General features: G+C 28.6%; 1 protein-coding gene across 1 annotated transcript in view; it reads left to right on the forward strand.

Moving 5' to 3' along the window:
* The window catches only part of LOC112596778 (neurexin-1), a 233,155-nt gene that overhangs the window by 216,003 nt on the left and 4,033 nt on the right, over positions 1 to 13,119 (forward strand). The window contains exons 12-25 of the mRNA XM_025342563.1: positions 1,337 to 1,528; positions 1,941 to 2,084; positions 2,607 to 2,821; positions 3,097 to 3,202; positions 3,270 to 3,446; positions 3,533 to 3,979; positions 4,264 to 4,422; positions 6,187 to 6,306; positions 6,500 to 6,678; positions 7,872 to 8,043; positions 8,117 to 8,361; positions 8,497 to 8,602; positions 8,937 to 9,101; positions 9,604 to 10,300. Of these exons, the coding sequence (XP_025198348.1) occupies positions 1,337 to 1,528; positions 1,941 to 2,084; positions 2,607 to 2,821; positions 3,097 to 3,202; positions 3,270 to 3,446; positions 3,533 to 3,979; positions 4,264 to 4,422; positions 6,187 to 6,306; positions 6,500 to 6,678; positions 7,872 to 8,043; positions 8,117 to 8,361; positions 8,497 to 8,602; positions 8,937 to 9,101; positions 9,604 to 10,300 (3,124 nt within the window). The remainder of the gene's footprint in view (positions 1 to 1,336; positions 1,529 to 1,940; positions 2,085 to 2,606; positions 2,822 to 3,096; positions 3,203 to 3,269; positions 3,447 to 3,532; positions 3,980 to 4,263; positions 4,423 to 6,186; positions 6,307 to 6,499; positions 6,679 to 7,871; positions 8,044 to 8,116; positions 8,362 to 8,496; positions 8,603 to 8,936; positions 9,102 to 9,603; positions 10,301 to 13,119) is intronic.

Raw genomic sequence — 13,119 nt, forward strand, 5'->3', positions numbered from 1 at the left:
TAGTACTCTGCTATGTATACGCTGCTGGACACGAGGGACTTGTACATTAATTTTGTAGTGCGCATATAGTGTACCTTTAGATGCACTTTATACCTAGATACAATATCGTATTACGGTTATTAAACTTATGTTATTGTGTTAACATTTAAATGATCTCAAAAACCCATTTTGCTCATTATTGCGTTTACATATAATAAATAATAATATGTATCCTTAGTAATAAAATGAATACCAAAGCAATGGACATTTCTTTGTAGCCCTTTACAAATATGTGATGATGTGATTGTGAATTTTTAAAATAGCCTTAGATTTTCAAACAGTGCAATAGCATTTTGTATATCAATAAAAAAAAAGAATTCACACCGTTACTATATTTTTACATATCGTGATCACTTAAAAAAATAGAATATTGACATAACAAAAAAATAAAATATATAGTTATTTATTATATTTGGCTTTAACCAAAGTAATTTTAATTTAATTGTTTATATTCGAATAGCACGAAAAAAACTTCAATAATGTTTCTACCTGACCTGAAAAAATATTTGAAAGTCATATCGTTTAAATTTTTCTTAGTTGTCTTATTTATATAGCAACCATAATATATATCGTGCTTACAAGCGTGAACGTTTACCATCATATGACTGTATAACACACGTATATCAAGTAGAAAGTTTTGTTCAAATACATTTAGTCATAATATGTATAACTAGTACTTAGAAGTAGATGACCTAAAAAAAAAAGCAGAAAATATTAACTAAATATTTCAAAAAATACATCCCACAAATATAAATAAAAACCATATAAAAAACAAGGTAAATAATACTTTTTTCTAATTCGTGTAAATGCATTTAATTTTATAGATCATTTGACTAAATTAAATAGTAAAATACAAAATATATAGTATAATTTTATAATTTTGAATAATACAATCAATATTTATTTGTACATTTAATAAATAAGAATACTTTAAAGAAAAAAATAGATTTAAAATTATTTTATTTTAAAAAATATCCAAAATTATTTTAATTTTAAAATTTGATACAGAGACATAAAAGGCATAATTTTTCTAATGGAAATTGAAATGCTAAATTGACCTGAAAATGTCAAAAAATGCAAAATAAAAATTATTAATTTACATTCGTGCATCATTAAAACGCATATTTAGCTAAGATAGCTAAATCTCTCAGAAGTAGCGCCATGCTCAAAAGTGAAAAGCCATATTAAACTTCTGAACATTAATAAATTATAACATACGATAATCTATTATCACTCCAGCTAAACGTCATACCTAGTTTTCAAAACATTTCTCAATAATGATTTATTGTGTTTTCAGGTGATTCTAATCAGTTACACCTACAGAACGGCATCATGTTGGGATTTGGTGGTCGGGCAGTGTACCACAAAAAAATACCGTCTGGAGTATGGACACTATCATTAGAAACGGGATTTGTAGGGTGCGTGCGTGACCTCGTCTTGGATGGTGTAGCAATCAATTTAGTCAGCTTGTCTCTAGAACAGGATCACGGTAAATGTTTAATTAATTAAGCTGAATAAAATACAATTAACTATTAGAGTTGCGAAAAAATAATATATTAAACAGAGGAGATAAAACTGGTATTCCTATAAGTCCATTTTATACGTTAGTGCGATTACTTCGGGATAAATATTGTATACTTACTAATTAATTAGCTATGCTGACTTACAGATTTCTAAAGAGATATAACTACAAAAATTACTAAATAATCTAACCATTGAAATACTATTTCAAGCGAAATTTCAATATTACACAAAAATTATATCTACATGACATGTGTGGATCTTTTTTGTTTAGAATATGATATTGTAATGCGCATCAAGACTATTTAAAAATACAATTAATAAAATATAAATTTCTTAACTTTTCAAAATTGTTTCAACATTGAACATTATGTTAATAGTGTCCGTAACACCGCATTGTCCAGAATCTACTAATAGTTGCAAATCTGATACTTGTTACAACGGAGGAATTTGTCACGAAGGTTGGAACCGCGTGATATGTGACTGTTCAAATACTGAGTACGCTGGTGCCACTTGCATGAAAGGTAATACTAAATACCATACTAATAATTATTTGTAATACTTAAATTAAAATTTCGAATAACTAAGTAAGTTGATCTCAAAAACGATAGAAGTCTGAAAATTAAAATTAAACATTATACAAACTCATTGCTATACATTATTTAGTACTCCTAGGTACTCCTCGTGCTTTAAAATTTAATGAATGGAACCGCAGTCCGCAACCCATAACTGAATTTCTTAATTAGTTTCATGTTTAATGCTCCCAAATTCGTAACAAAAAAAAAAAAAAAGGAATACTGTTGAATTCTAAATTAGGAACTTAATTTTTTTTTTTGATTAATTAAGAATATATAATCTTACAAAATCTAATAAATGTTGCATAAATTAATTCGTATTAGAAAAAAAATACATTTAATGAATAATCTATATTCATATTACATTATGGTTATTACAGTGTATAATATGGTATTTTCTAAAACAATTTAAAATTATAGAAGTTAAACATATATAATATGGTTGTAAAATAAAAATTTTTATCTTTCAAGAATCATCCATGTACAGTTTTAACGGAACACAGTACGTACAAGCAATTATGCCAGAAAAGATGACAACTCAAGTTGAAGATATGTATTTTCGATTCAAAACAAACAGACCATTGGCCGTGCTAATGAAGACTTTCGATAGTTCATGGGATAGACTAGAAATCGCATTGATAGTTGGAAAAATTAGATTAGCCTTAAAAATTGGTGACAAAGAAAAGGTAGATACTAATTATTATATTTATTACATTTAACTTTAATGATTGTATAACTGTCTGTTCACAATTTATAAATATAAAACATATTATTAAATTTTAGTAATATAATAGTCTGTATAATAATTTAAGAATAGATATCATTGTTCATTTTTATCAACCAAAAAAAAATTAATTTTACGATTTCAATGGTTTTAACACTGAAGTACATTTTAAGTTTCAAATTTTCATAAAAATGAAACGTAAGACAAATTAATAAACCATTCTTTTTTATTATTTAGGTGGTTTTATGTGGATCTCATCTAGACGATAATAATTGGCATTCGGTGCACTATATTAGAAGGGCACATGAAATTCGTTTGAAAGTGGATAATGTCACTGTAAAAAGTAATTATAAATATTAAAATTCAATGTTGCTTGAATAGTCATTTTTTAAATAATAATTTTTTTTTAGACGATTCTGATATGGAAGATAAGATAACACTTAAGTGGCAAGGTCTATTAGTTGGTGGTACACCTCCTAAGGATCCAGATGCTTTAGCAAACCTCCCCAGCTTTATCGGTAGCATGCAACAATTTATACTAAACAAAATTAATTATTTTGATCTTGCGAAAATTTCAACCAGAGGCTGTAAGTTTTTTCTGAAAATCTAGAATGAGTATTGAAATTTAAATAGTAAAGGAGTATTTTCAGTAGCGATTTGTTTTTATTTACAGTTTCAGAAGACTTGCCCAAAGTACATATGACCTCCAAATATCAAAAACAAGAAAAACCCCCTTCGTTGGTGCACACGGTTACGTTCCTATCAAAGAATACATTCATAGGGTTGCCGCCATTAAAGGCCTACTCCAGAATGGAAGTATATTATAGATTTAAGACTAAACACACGTCCGGATTATTTTTCTACAACGGTGGAAAACACAACGATTTTGCTCTTGCCGAACTGATCAATGGCCACATACTTATCAACATTCGTTCAGGTACACATGTGATTCGTCTTCGGGACACTTCGAAGAATAGTTACAGTGACAACTACTGGCATTCAGTGCACTTGTTACAAATATCAGCCACTATGTTTTGTCTACTTATTGACGATCAGATAGCATCAACCACGACCATTTCTAGACCCCACAATATCCAATTAAACGGGATGTTTTATGTTGGTGAGTATGATTTGTTATTACCTAATATTATTCAATGTAGTAATTAGATAACATTCTGAGTTCAAGGTTATAATTTTAAAAACAATACTTTAATGACATGATTTTTGTGAGAAAATTAGGTACAATATAGTACCGTTAGATAAACTATTCACCAACTATGATAACTGATATTACATTTTATTTAAATTTTACAGATATGTGCCTGATATATTATACATTGTATTAAATAGTTTGAACAGTATACTTTGAAAATGTTCTGATGAAAATATAACACATTTTTACAGGTGGCGTACCTAAAGAATTGCATAAACGTCAATCAAAGCATATACACTCGAGACATGGATTTGAAGGGTGCATGTCCGGTCTGGAATACAATGGCGAATCTCCAGACATGGTAGAAAATGCCACCATACCTAGCACACTCATCACAGTAGGTTGTGACGGTAAGTTCATAGATAGTCTACACCAAAGCCGGAATTAAAATCTTTAAAAAAATAACCAGTTTTAAACCCTAAACAACCTATTTTTTTTAAATATTGGAATGAGAACCTCCAAAATCTTTAGTTAAATAATTTTTAAAACTGGAACCTTTAATTAGATCAATTTGAAAACCGGAGCCCTGTTGGTACTAATACTTTAAGATAAAAGTTTTTTAAGATTAATTTTGATTTTATTTGTAATTCTTTATTTCTAATTTATACTTATTATTAGTACTGATTGATTAATCAAAAGGACTAAACAAATACGTTTCTAGATCTACGAGTATTATTTTAATATTATTATTTATTATTAATAACTAATATTTAAAAATAATAATTTGATTAACAACAGAATACAGACATTTGAAATGTGTTTATAAAATCTAAAATATTTCAACGTTAACAATTGATAACATTGTTAACAAAAATAAAATGCATTGTGAACTGTATAGAGTGTTTAATTAAAAGTTATCACAGTTAAAATAAATTCTAAAAATATATTTATAAGTTTATAAATAACTAGGCTTGTTGTAATTTTATAAATGCTATTACCGTTATCCGACATCCAGCGATTGAGCGTTAAAAGTATTTCTTTTAAGTTTTATTTTATTTTAAATATTATTTATTACTTAAGAGTTACACAAAAACTTTAAATTGTATAGGATTTTTTTTTATTTAAAAAAATATTTTATCATTGTTCATTATTTTGAAGTTACCCTTATCATCAAATATTTAAGTCATTTTCTTTTAATTTTTGTAAGTATATTATTTTTTATTTATATATCACATAAAATCCTTTCATACCAAAGGTTATTTTTTTTTTATTTCGCTACTTGTATAGTGGTTTTTCATGAATGAGTCGTCATTAAAAATTAAAAGAATTTTAAAATGTTTACATTTTTTTTAAGTATTTCAAAATATTTTATATTACTCAGATCATTATAAAGCTAATTACATATTTATAATTATTATTTATCTACGAGGTAAAATGATTATATTAAAATTCTATGAAAGTGAAACAGATTTTCAAATTTACTGGAACCCCTAACCTGTAATTCTCTTGAAAAAAATATACTACGGTATGATAATAAAAAAACTGATAAAAATTTCAAAATTTTAAATTCCTATATTAAAAAAAGTAAATGTTAAAGAGCAACCAGTGTGTAATTTATAAATAACAAAAATAAAAATACGGTTATTTTATAGGAAACAAGGATACACATTAAGTAACAGTAATAAGTAATAATTATAAACTAATAAAAAGTAAATTGTTTACTTATAATTTATATAAAATCTCCCCTTAAACCTAAACAATTAAAAGGATGTTTAATTGAAAATAAGTACAGTCCGGTTTTTTCTTGTACATTTAAATACCGAAATTAAAATACTTACTGAAATTAAAATTTTTTAGAACCGATATTCAAAGTGAAATTGAAAAAATTATTTTCAATCTATGCACCAGAGTTAACTTTTTTGATAAGTTGACCCCACTTTAGACTATTAAGTATTTTGCCGATGGTCCATAAAAAAAATCTAGTCATATGATCGCACTATTATAGATATAGTTACGAGTAAAATTATATAACTTAGTATTTTAATTTTATAACAATATGCTTGTAACTCAAACTAATAGGTTAAGAACCATTAGTGTCACACGATATTTTTACAAAAATATCAGATAATACATAGCTTATTTATAATATTGTTATTTGACTCTACGTTACGCAGGACTCAGCAAAATGTGCACGCAAGATATGTGTGACAACCATGGAACGTGTGTGGAACAGTGGAACTCGTATTCGTGCGATTGTGACATGACTGCGTTTGTTGGACCGACATGTTCTGAACGTAAGTAGGAATCCGATATTTAAAATAAAATGCACACGTTATGACTTATTTAGTTATCCACATGTGTGATTCCGCGCTTTTATACCTTTATTAAGTTAAAAAATGCTGATATAAGTTTGATTAGTGTTTTTTCTTACAATATATAGTACGAAATACTTATTTATTTACATAAAAAATATCCGTATTGTTTCAGCTTCTATTTCCTACGATTTTGGCCCTGATGGGGGTCTTGTAACATATGCGTTCCCCGATGGACGTCAACCAGATATGCAAAACGACCTATTGGCTTTAGGCTTCATTACATCCAAGTCTAGCGGTGTACTGTTCCGTGTAGAAAGTGGCACTTCTGGTGATTATCTACAGCTTGAAATGGTAAATAATATTTACATTATACTTAAGTCTTAAATATTACTATACAGTTGGGACGGGCAACTCAAAATTACTTAAAAGCTAATTTTAGAGAAAATTAAAAATCTAGCAGGTCAAAGCATATAGAAAGGAAAAAAAAGTCATTCAAAATATGTATTTTAAATAGCATTTATTTTGTTTATAATGCGAATTTTTAACTTAAAAATTGTATGATGTGTTATTTAAAAATGTGGTACGGCCCAGATAAAAAAGACTTGCGAGCCGTCATTTGCAAACTTCTGCCATACAGTATTTTATTAAAACAAATGTCTGTAATATAAGTACTGATAAAATATATAATTTAGTTCATACTTTTGAACTGAAAAAATTGCAAATTATTTATAATTATTGTAATAAGTATTTAATATGGTGAAATATCTAATTCACTAAAAAAAATAATAATAATAATAATTTATTTACTATGTATTCTTCATCGTCATCTCATAAACCAATTTTAAATTTTAAAAATACGTAATTTTAATAAAATATTTGTGTTGTTATTTTTTTTAATTACTTCACATATTTAAAACAATTGATTCATAGTATAGAAAATAATCTTTTTAAATAATACTGAAGTTTTTAAAAAAAAATTTCAATAAGTTAAGTAAATAAAATCAAATAATTAAAATATGATCTATTTAATAATAGCATACAACACTTAGATACATGATTCTATTGTTTATATATTATTACGACTAAATAACACAATACTTTACATACTTTTTTAGTTTGACTAACATTTTATTTATTTTTTTAATATATATGCATGCAAGAATTGAAAAATAGTTTCAGATTTTCAAACTAGAATAAAATTTAACTTTTTTAAAAATATTATCAAGAGGTAGATAAAGTTTTCCCATCTTCCAAATACCTATTCAATTTAGTTTCTATAACGCATATTTTTGATCTAAACACCTTTTAAACTTTAATAATGACACTATAATTTGTCTATAAATTCATTGTTTTCCTTAAATGACGTTTATTTAACGTTTTAGTAAATAGTAAAATTCACATGTGCGTATAATTGTTTGATTTTATTAAATCGTTTGATATATTTTTTTTAAATATGTAATATAAATTTATGATTAACTATAATTACAATTATATTTTATACTTAATTTGTCAATTATTAATATTTTTATTTTTTACCTTAATAGGTGAATGGACATATAGTAGTCATTTACAACGTTGGGACTAATGACCATCCCATCGGTGAAGCAAATATCTTAGTGAATGACAATTCCTATCATTTGGTCAGATTTGTAAGGTCAGGGCCAAATTCGACGTTGCAAGTGGATGATAATAGTATGCAAACTCTCTATCCTTCAGGTGCGTATTGAAACTATGTTTAAATTGGATAAAACAATTTAATACTTGAGAAACATTTACACTATATTTACAGGGCATCAACTCAGCGTTTTCAATAGACAGTCAACAATTCAAGTTGGTGGTAGGTGGAATAAAACTAAACAACGTATTGAAGACGCGTTCGAAGGAGTTATGGTTGGATTGGTCTTCAATGGCCTCAGAGTATTTGACTTGACAGCCAACAGAGATCCAAGAACAACTAGCAAAGGAGACGCGCAACAGTTGTCATCGATTTTAGACAGGTTGAACGAACACTCTCTGTTGGATACCATGCAACAGGTTAATTTAACAATTTAAATACATATTTACATTAAAAATGATAAATTCTGCCATATAACAGTGTTTATTATGGTATTTGTAGTCTTAACCATTTAACAATGTTAACTTCTTAACATCTAAAATTTAATTGCTTAGACACCAGCGTCGGGTGTAATGGACGACTTAGTGTACTCTGGAGCAGGATCTGGTTGTAATCACGACGATGAAGATCAGTGTACTGTAACATTTGATGTTGGGTCTGGTGAGTAATATTAACATTATAATATTATATAATAATTTTGTAAAATAATTGCATTAGAATTCAATAAATTAATGGATTTAACTTAAATTTGATTCTTTCCTGCTATTTTAAATTGAAACATCTTCATAATGCGTAGTGTAATTTACCTATATATTGTATAATATTATCAGTCTAAATAACAGTAACTTAGCTTATATTTTTGAAACTCCTGAAATATTTTTTTTTAATTGAAATATTTCTTATGAATTTAAAAAAAAATTGAACTTATAATAAATAATAACTATAAGTTAAAAATATTGATAAAACATTATAATTGTATATTTTTCCAACACAGGGGATGACTTGATTACACCTGTGTACGTACCTCCAACAGTTGTACCGCCTCCATCATTAGTAACTGATGTCCCCGGTGCGTGTGATGACGAAGAAACTGACTGTATTACAGGTTCAGGATTTGGCCCTACTTCTTCTACTGATGATTCAGCCACTACTATTAAAAGTATGAAGCATATTATATTTTGTTGCATTCATATAATAACTGTACTTATATCAAAATTGATTTAATTTTATCAGTATCAACTAAAATTAGGTAGAACAAAAATAAGAAACAAAATAGTATAATCATAAAAACAAATGTAAAAGATACTATATTTAACCGTATTACTCATACATTTAAATATCATAATTATAAATTGATAAAAGTATATAGTACCTATACTTTATTGTACCTACACGTCTTATATTATTTTTGACTAATGTTCTTTTAATTTTTTTTTTTTTTAATTACTTAATGAAAAAACTTACAACGAAACTAAATCTACGTAGCTGGTTTATGTTGGTAGACATAGTATGATCTTACACAAATAATTTGAAACTTAATTAAAAATACAGTCACGTAGTCACTGATATAATAAAAATAATGAATATATTAATCAACTGTTACAGTGTTCGATTATAATATTTATGAGCAAATGCAACAATCATAATATTGTTTCGTTTAGGTTCACATGCGGTAGTGACGACATTCAATGGCGTTACCAACTGGACGACGACTCCCGTTAACCGAACCGCAGGGGTGGAACAACAATCGTCGAACAAGACTAATGGGGCAGCGACAGTGAGTACCGTAGTACCGGCAACTAACCAAACAGAACCATACTGGTCGTCGGCCGTCACGACCACCGCGACGAAAACAGCCACGCACTCAAGAGCGCCCGGTACCGCCGTGACCGTGACCGCGACCGCGGCGACGAACACGTCGAGCAGTTCGACCGGGGTGTCGTCATCTGGAGGAAACGACAAGTCGACCAGCACAGGCACTGGAACCGTGGTCATCTCCTCCACGAGTACCACCAGCACCACGACGCACTCCACGTTCTTTGACACCGTCGACAAGGAGACGAACGTGAAATCGGGCGGCGGCGGCGGTTACGAATACGGCGGCGGTAACCGCTACGGCGGTGGTTACGACGAACGCGACGGCGAGACGATGATGACCACACCAAACGTGGTATTCGGTGGTGATCATTTCCCGCCGGCGGCCAAACCGACGCCGCCCAAGCACGCCGAACCGCCGATCAACACTAAGGCGGCCGAGAGCACGGCGTTCGTAGTGCTCGTCACAGCCGCCACGCTCATCATCATAGTGCTCATCATACTGCTCGTGCTCAAGGTCAAGTACAGAACCGACACGAACAGGTGTGTATATGCTGAAAGAGTAACATAATAAGATTATTATTAATAATAACAAAACGTTGTGTGATAGAGTACATGGGTTGCAAATAAGCTATATTATAAGTGAATGCGATTATGAGGAGCTCAGTGTGTCTGTGTGTTTTCCTGTAAAACACACTTTTGGTGTGTTTTTAGTAGAATATTATTTTCATATCAAGCACTTAACTCAGTATAATACCCTGCATAGTATAGGTAATAAAAGTTTTTATACTTTCAATAGATAGAAGAATATGAGACCAATCGTTCATATAAGTACTTAATCACTGGACTAGTATTATATTATATATAAATCTATTTTAATTATGATGAATTATAGTTTACAGATTCTAGGTTGGTGACCCAATTTAAAAATTTGAAATAAAAAAACAAGAATAAAATAATTTCTATTGTATATTTTTAAATTTATATTTGAAAACAAAAATCATGCATATTATATGAGAACTATAAGTCAATAATATAATTCATGTATAATAATTGAAATTAAAATTAAAAACAGAGCAATTTGTCCTAGAAGAATTTCATCGTCAATGCAAAATCTAGTGAAAATTCTAAATAAGAAAAAACATTATAATATTGTCATCCTAGTTTACACTTTAATTGTTTAGAGTTCATTGACTAATACACAGCACTGAGCAACATAAAAACTTACGATTACCTTCCCTATCTTCCCTATTTTTTAAATTTTAGTCTTGTAAACACAGTTATAAAATTTAAAAATCTTTTAGATATCTAATCTCGTATATTTCTACACATTTACTTATGAATGAGGGATATGCTAATTTAAACATTCGTACGGTCTATAAAATATGTATGTTTGATGGCACATTATTTTCTACTCTTTTAGTTAATAAAATATTAATGCACCATTTCTAAAATAAATTATCTAATAGGTAAATTGTTCGAGAGAAGATTTTCAATTTAATTTTTGTGGGTAGGTGTTAATTTTTTCGGGAGATGGTAAACTGCGGCAAAATTTACCTTTTTCTAAAAGTCGATATGTAAACTAGGGCAAAAAAAATTAAGATTATACAATCTGCAACAAAACCGATAAGGTACATCACACAAACTGCGGAAATTTATTTTATATACTTTCTATATATACTATATATATATATATATATACCTACCTATGTGTACCTATGTACGTATATCATTAAATTAATTATGTGATGTTGTGTCTTGAGTACAAATTAATAAGGTAAATTCAAATGTATTTTTAAGTTTTAACAAAACATAGAAAAAAAATTAGAAGTGTAGAAGAAAGGGTAATACAAAAAAAAAAAAAAATAAAGCGACAACACAAGAATAGAAATGTATTAATATATTGCGATAAATGAAAGAAATTAAACAGATTTCAAAATATGAATTTTTGAAAAAAAGTATGTTTTAAGAATAAACGACATTTTAATTAGGTACCTATTATATTACTATTTAATATTTTTTTTTTTTTATTATACGATTTTTTTAATAATTTTTAATAATAATAATGTTTTTTAATTTTAAAATTGGTTTTTTGATTATACGATCATTTGATCTAATTTTTAATAATATTATACTTTTCAATTTTAAAAATTGGTTTTGCTTTATTTTTGCGCCTAATACTCTAAGACAGTGTTTCTTAACCTGTGTTCCGCGGAACCCTAGGGTTCCGCGAAGATCACTTGAGGGTTCCGCGAATGTGCTGTGCTGTGTTTTTATCAAAATATTAAAAATAAAAAAAAGCTAGAATTCTAGAGGTAGCTAGTGGGAAAACCCGTTAGACGTGCACAATATATTGTATAAGATATTATTATATTGTTATATAAGAGTCAATAAAATTACAGTTCATTATTTTTAATGAGTTTTAATGATGACGATAAGAGCAACGACGATGGCATGACAGTATCGAATAATTATTTATAACCGCTTTTTACCGTATATTATTATATAATATACGATTATATACGATATTATTATAAAATATTATACGAAGTATAATATTACTAATATTGTACATCAGTACGTATTCGTCCATTCGTAGTCGTCCGTTAACCGTTGTTCGTCAGTTGTGTGTGGCAATTTATTAAAATATGAGTAAACAAAAGAAGTTGGATTTCTTTTTGAAAAATCCAAATACTAGTGTAATTACTACTGCTGAGGAACCAACACCATCAATGAGTGATGTCACATCTTCGTTGGAACCAAAACGGAAGAAACCGAAAACCCGTAAGTACGATCCCTCATACCTAGCGTTCGGATTTACATACAAAGATGATTGCCCTCAATGCGTTATTTGCTCGGAAATGTTAACTAATAGTTCTATGGCTCCAGCAAAACTTTTAAGACATTTGGAAACAAAACACCAGCAGTATAAGAGTAAGTCAATCGATTTTTTTAAAAGAAAAGAGAGTGAATTGAAAGCTCAGAAAACACTAATTCGAAATACGGGAACTGAAAATGAGTTAGCCCTTAAAGCGTCATTTTTGATATCACTTCGCATTGCAAAATCAAAAAAAAATTTTACCATAGGAGAAGACTTAATTATGCCTTGTATGGTCGATGCCAACCTTACACTTTTTGGAGATAAAGCTGCTAAAAAAATAAAAACAATACCTCTTTCTAATGATACAGTTTCAAATCGCATAACTATGATGAGCGATGATGTTCATCAGCAACTTATAAGAAAAATAAAAAGGTCAAAGCTCTATGCTCTTCAATTAGATGAGTCGACTGACATTACTGATAAAGCACTGCTACTTATTTATATTCGGTATGTGGACTGGGACGAAAAAGAAATCAAAGAA

This window comes from Melanaphis sacchari, unplaced genomic scaffold (genome assembly GCF_002803265.2).
Source record: "Melanaphis sacchari strain LSU unplaced genomic scaffold, SCAv2.0 Contig34_pilon_pilon, whole genome shotgun sequence".
NCBI lineage: Eukaryota > Metazoa > Arthropoda > Insecta > Hemiptera > Aphididae > Melanaphis > Melanaphis sacchari.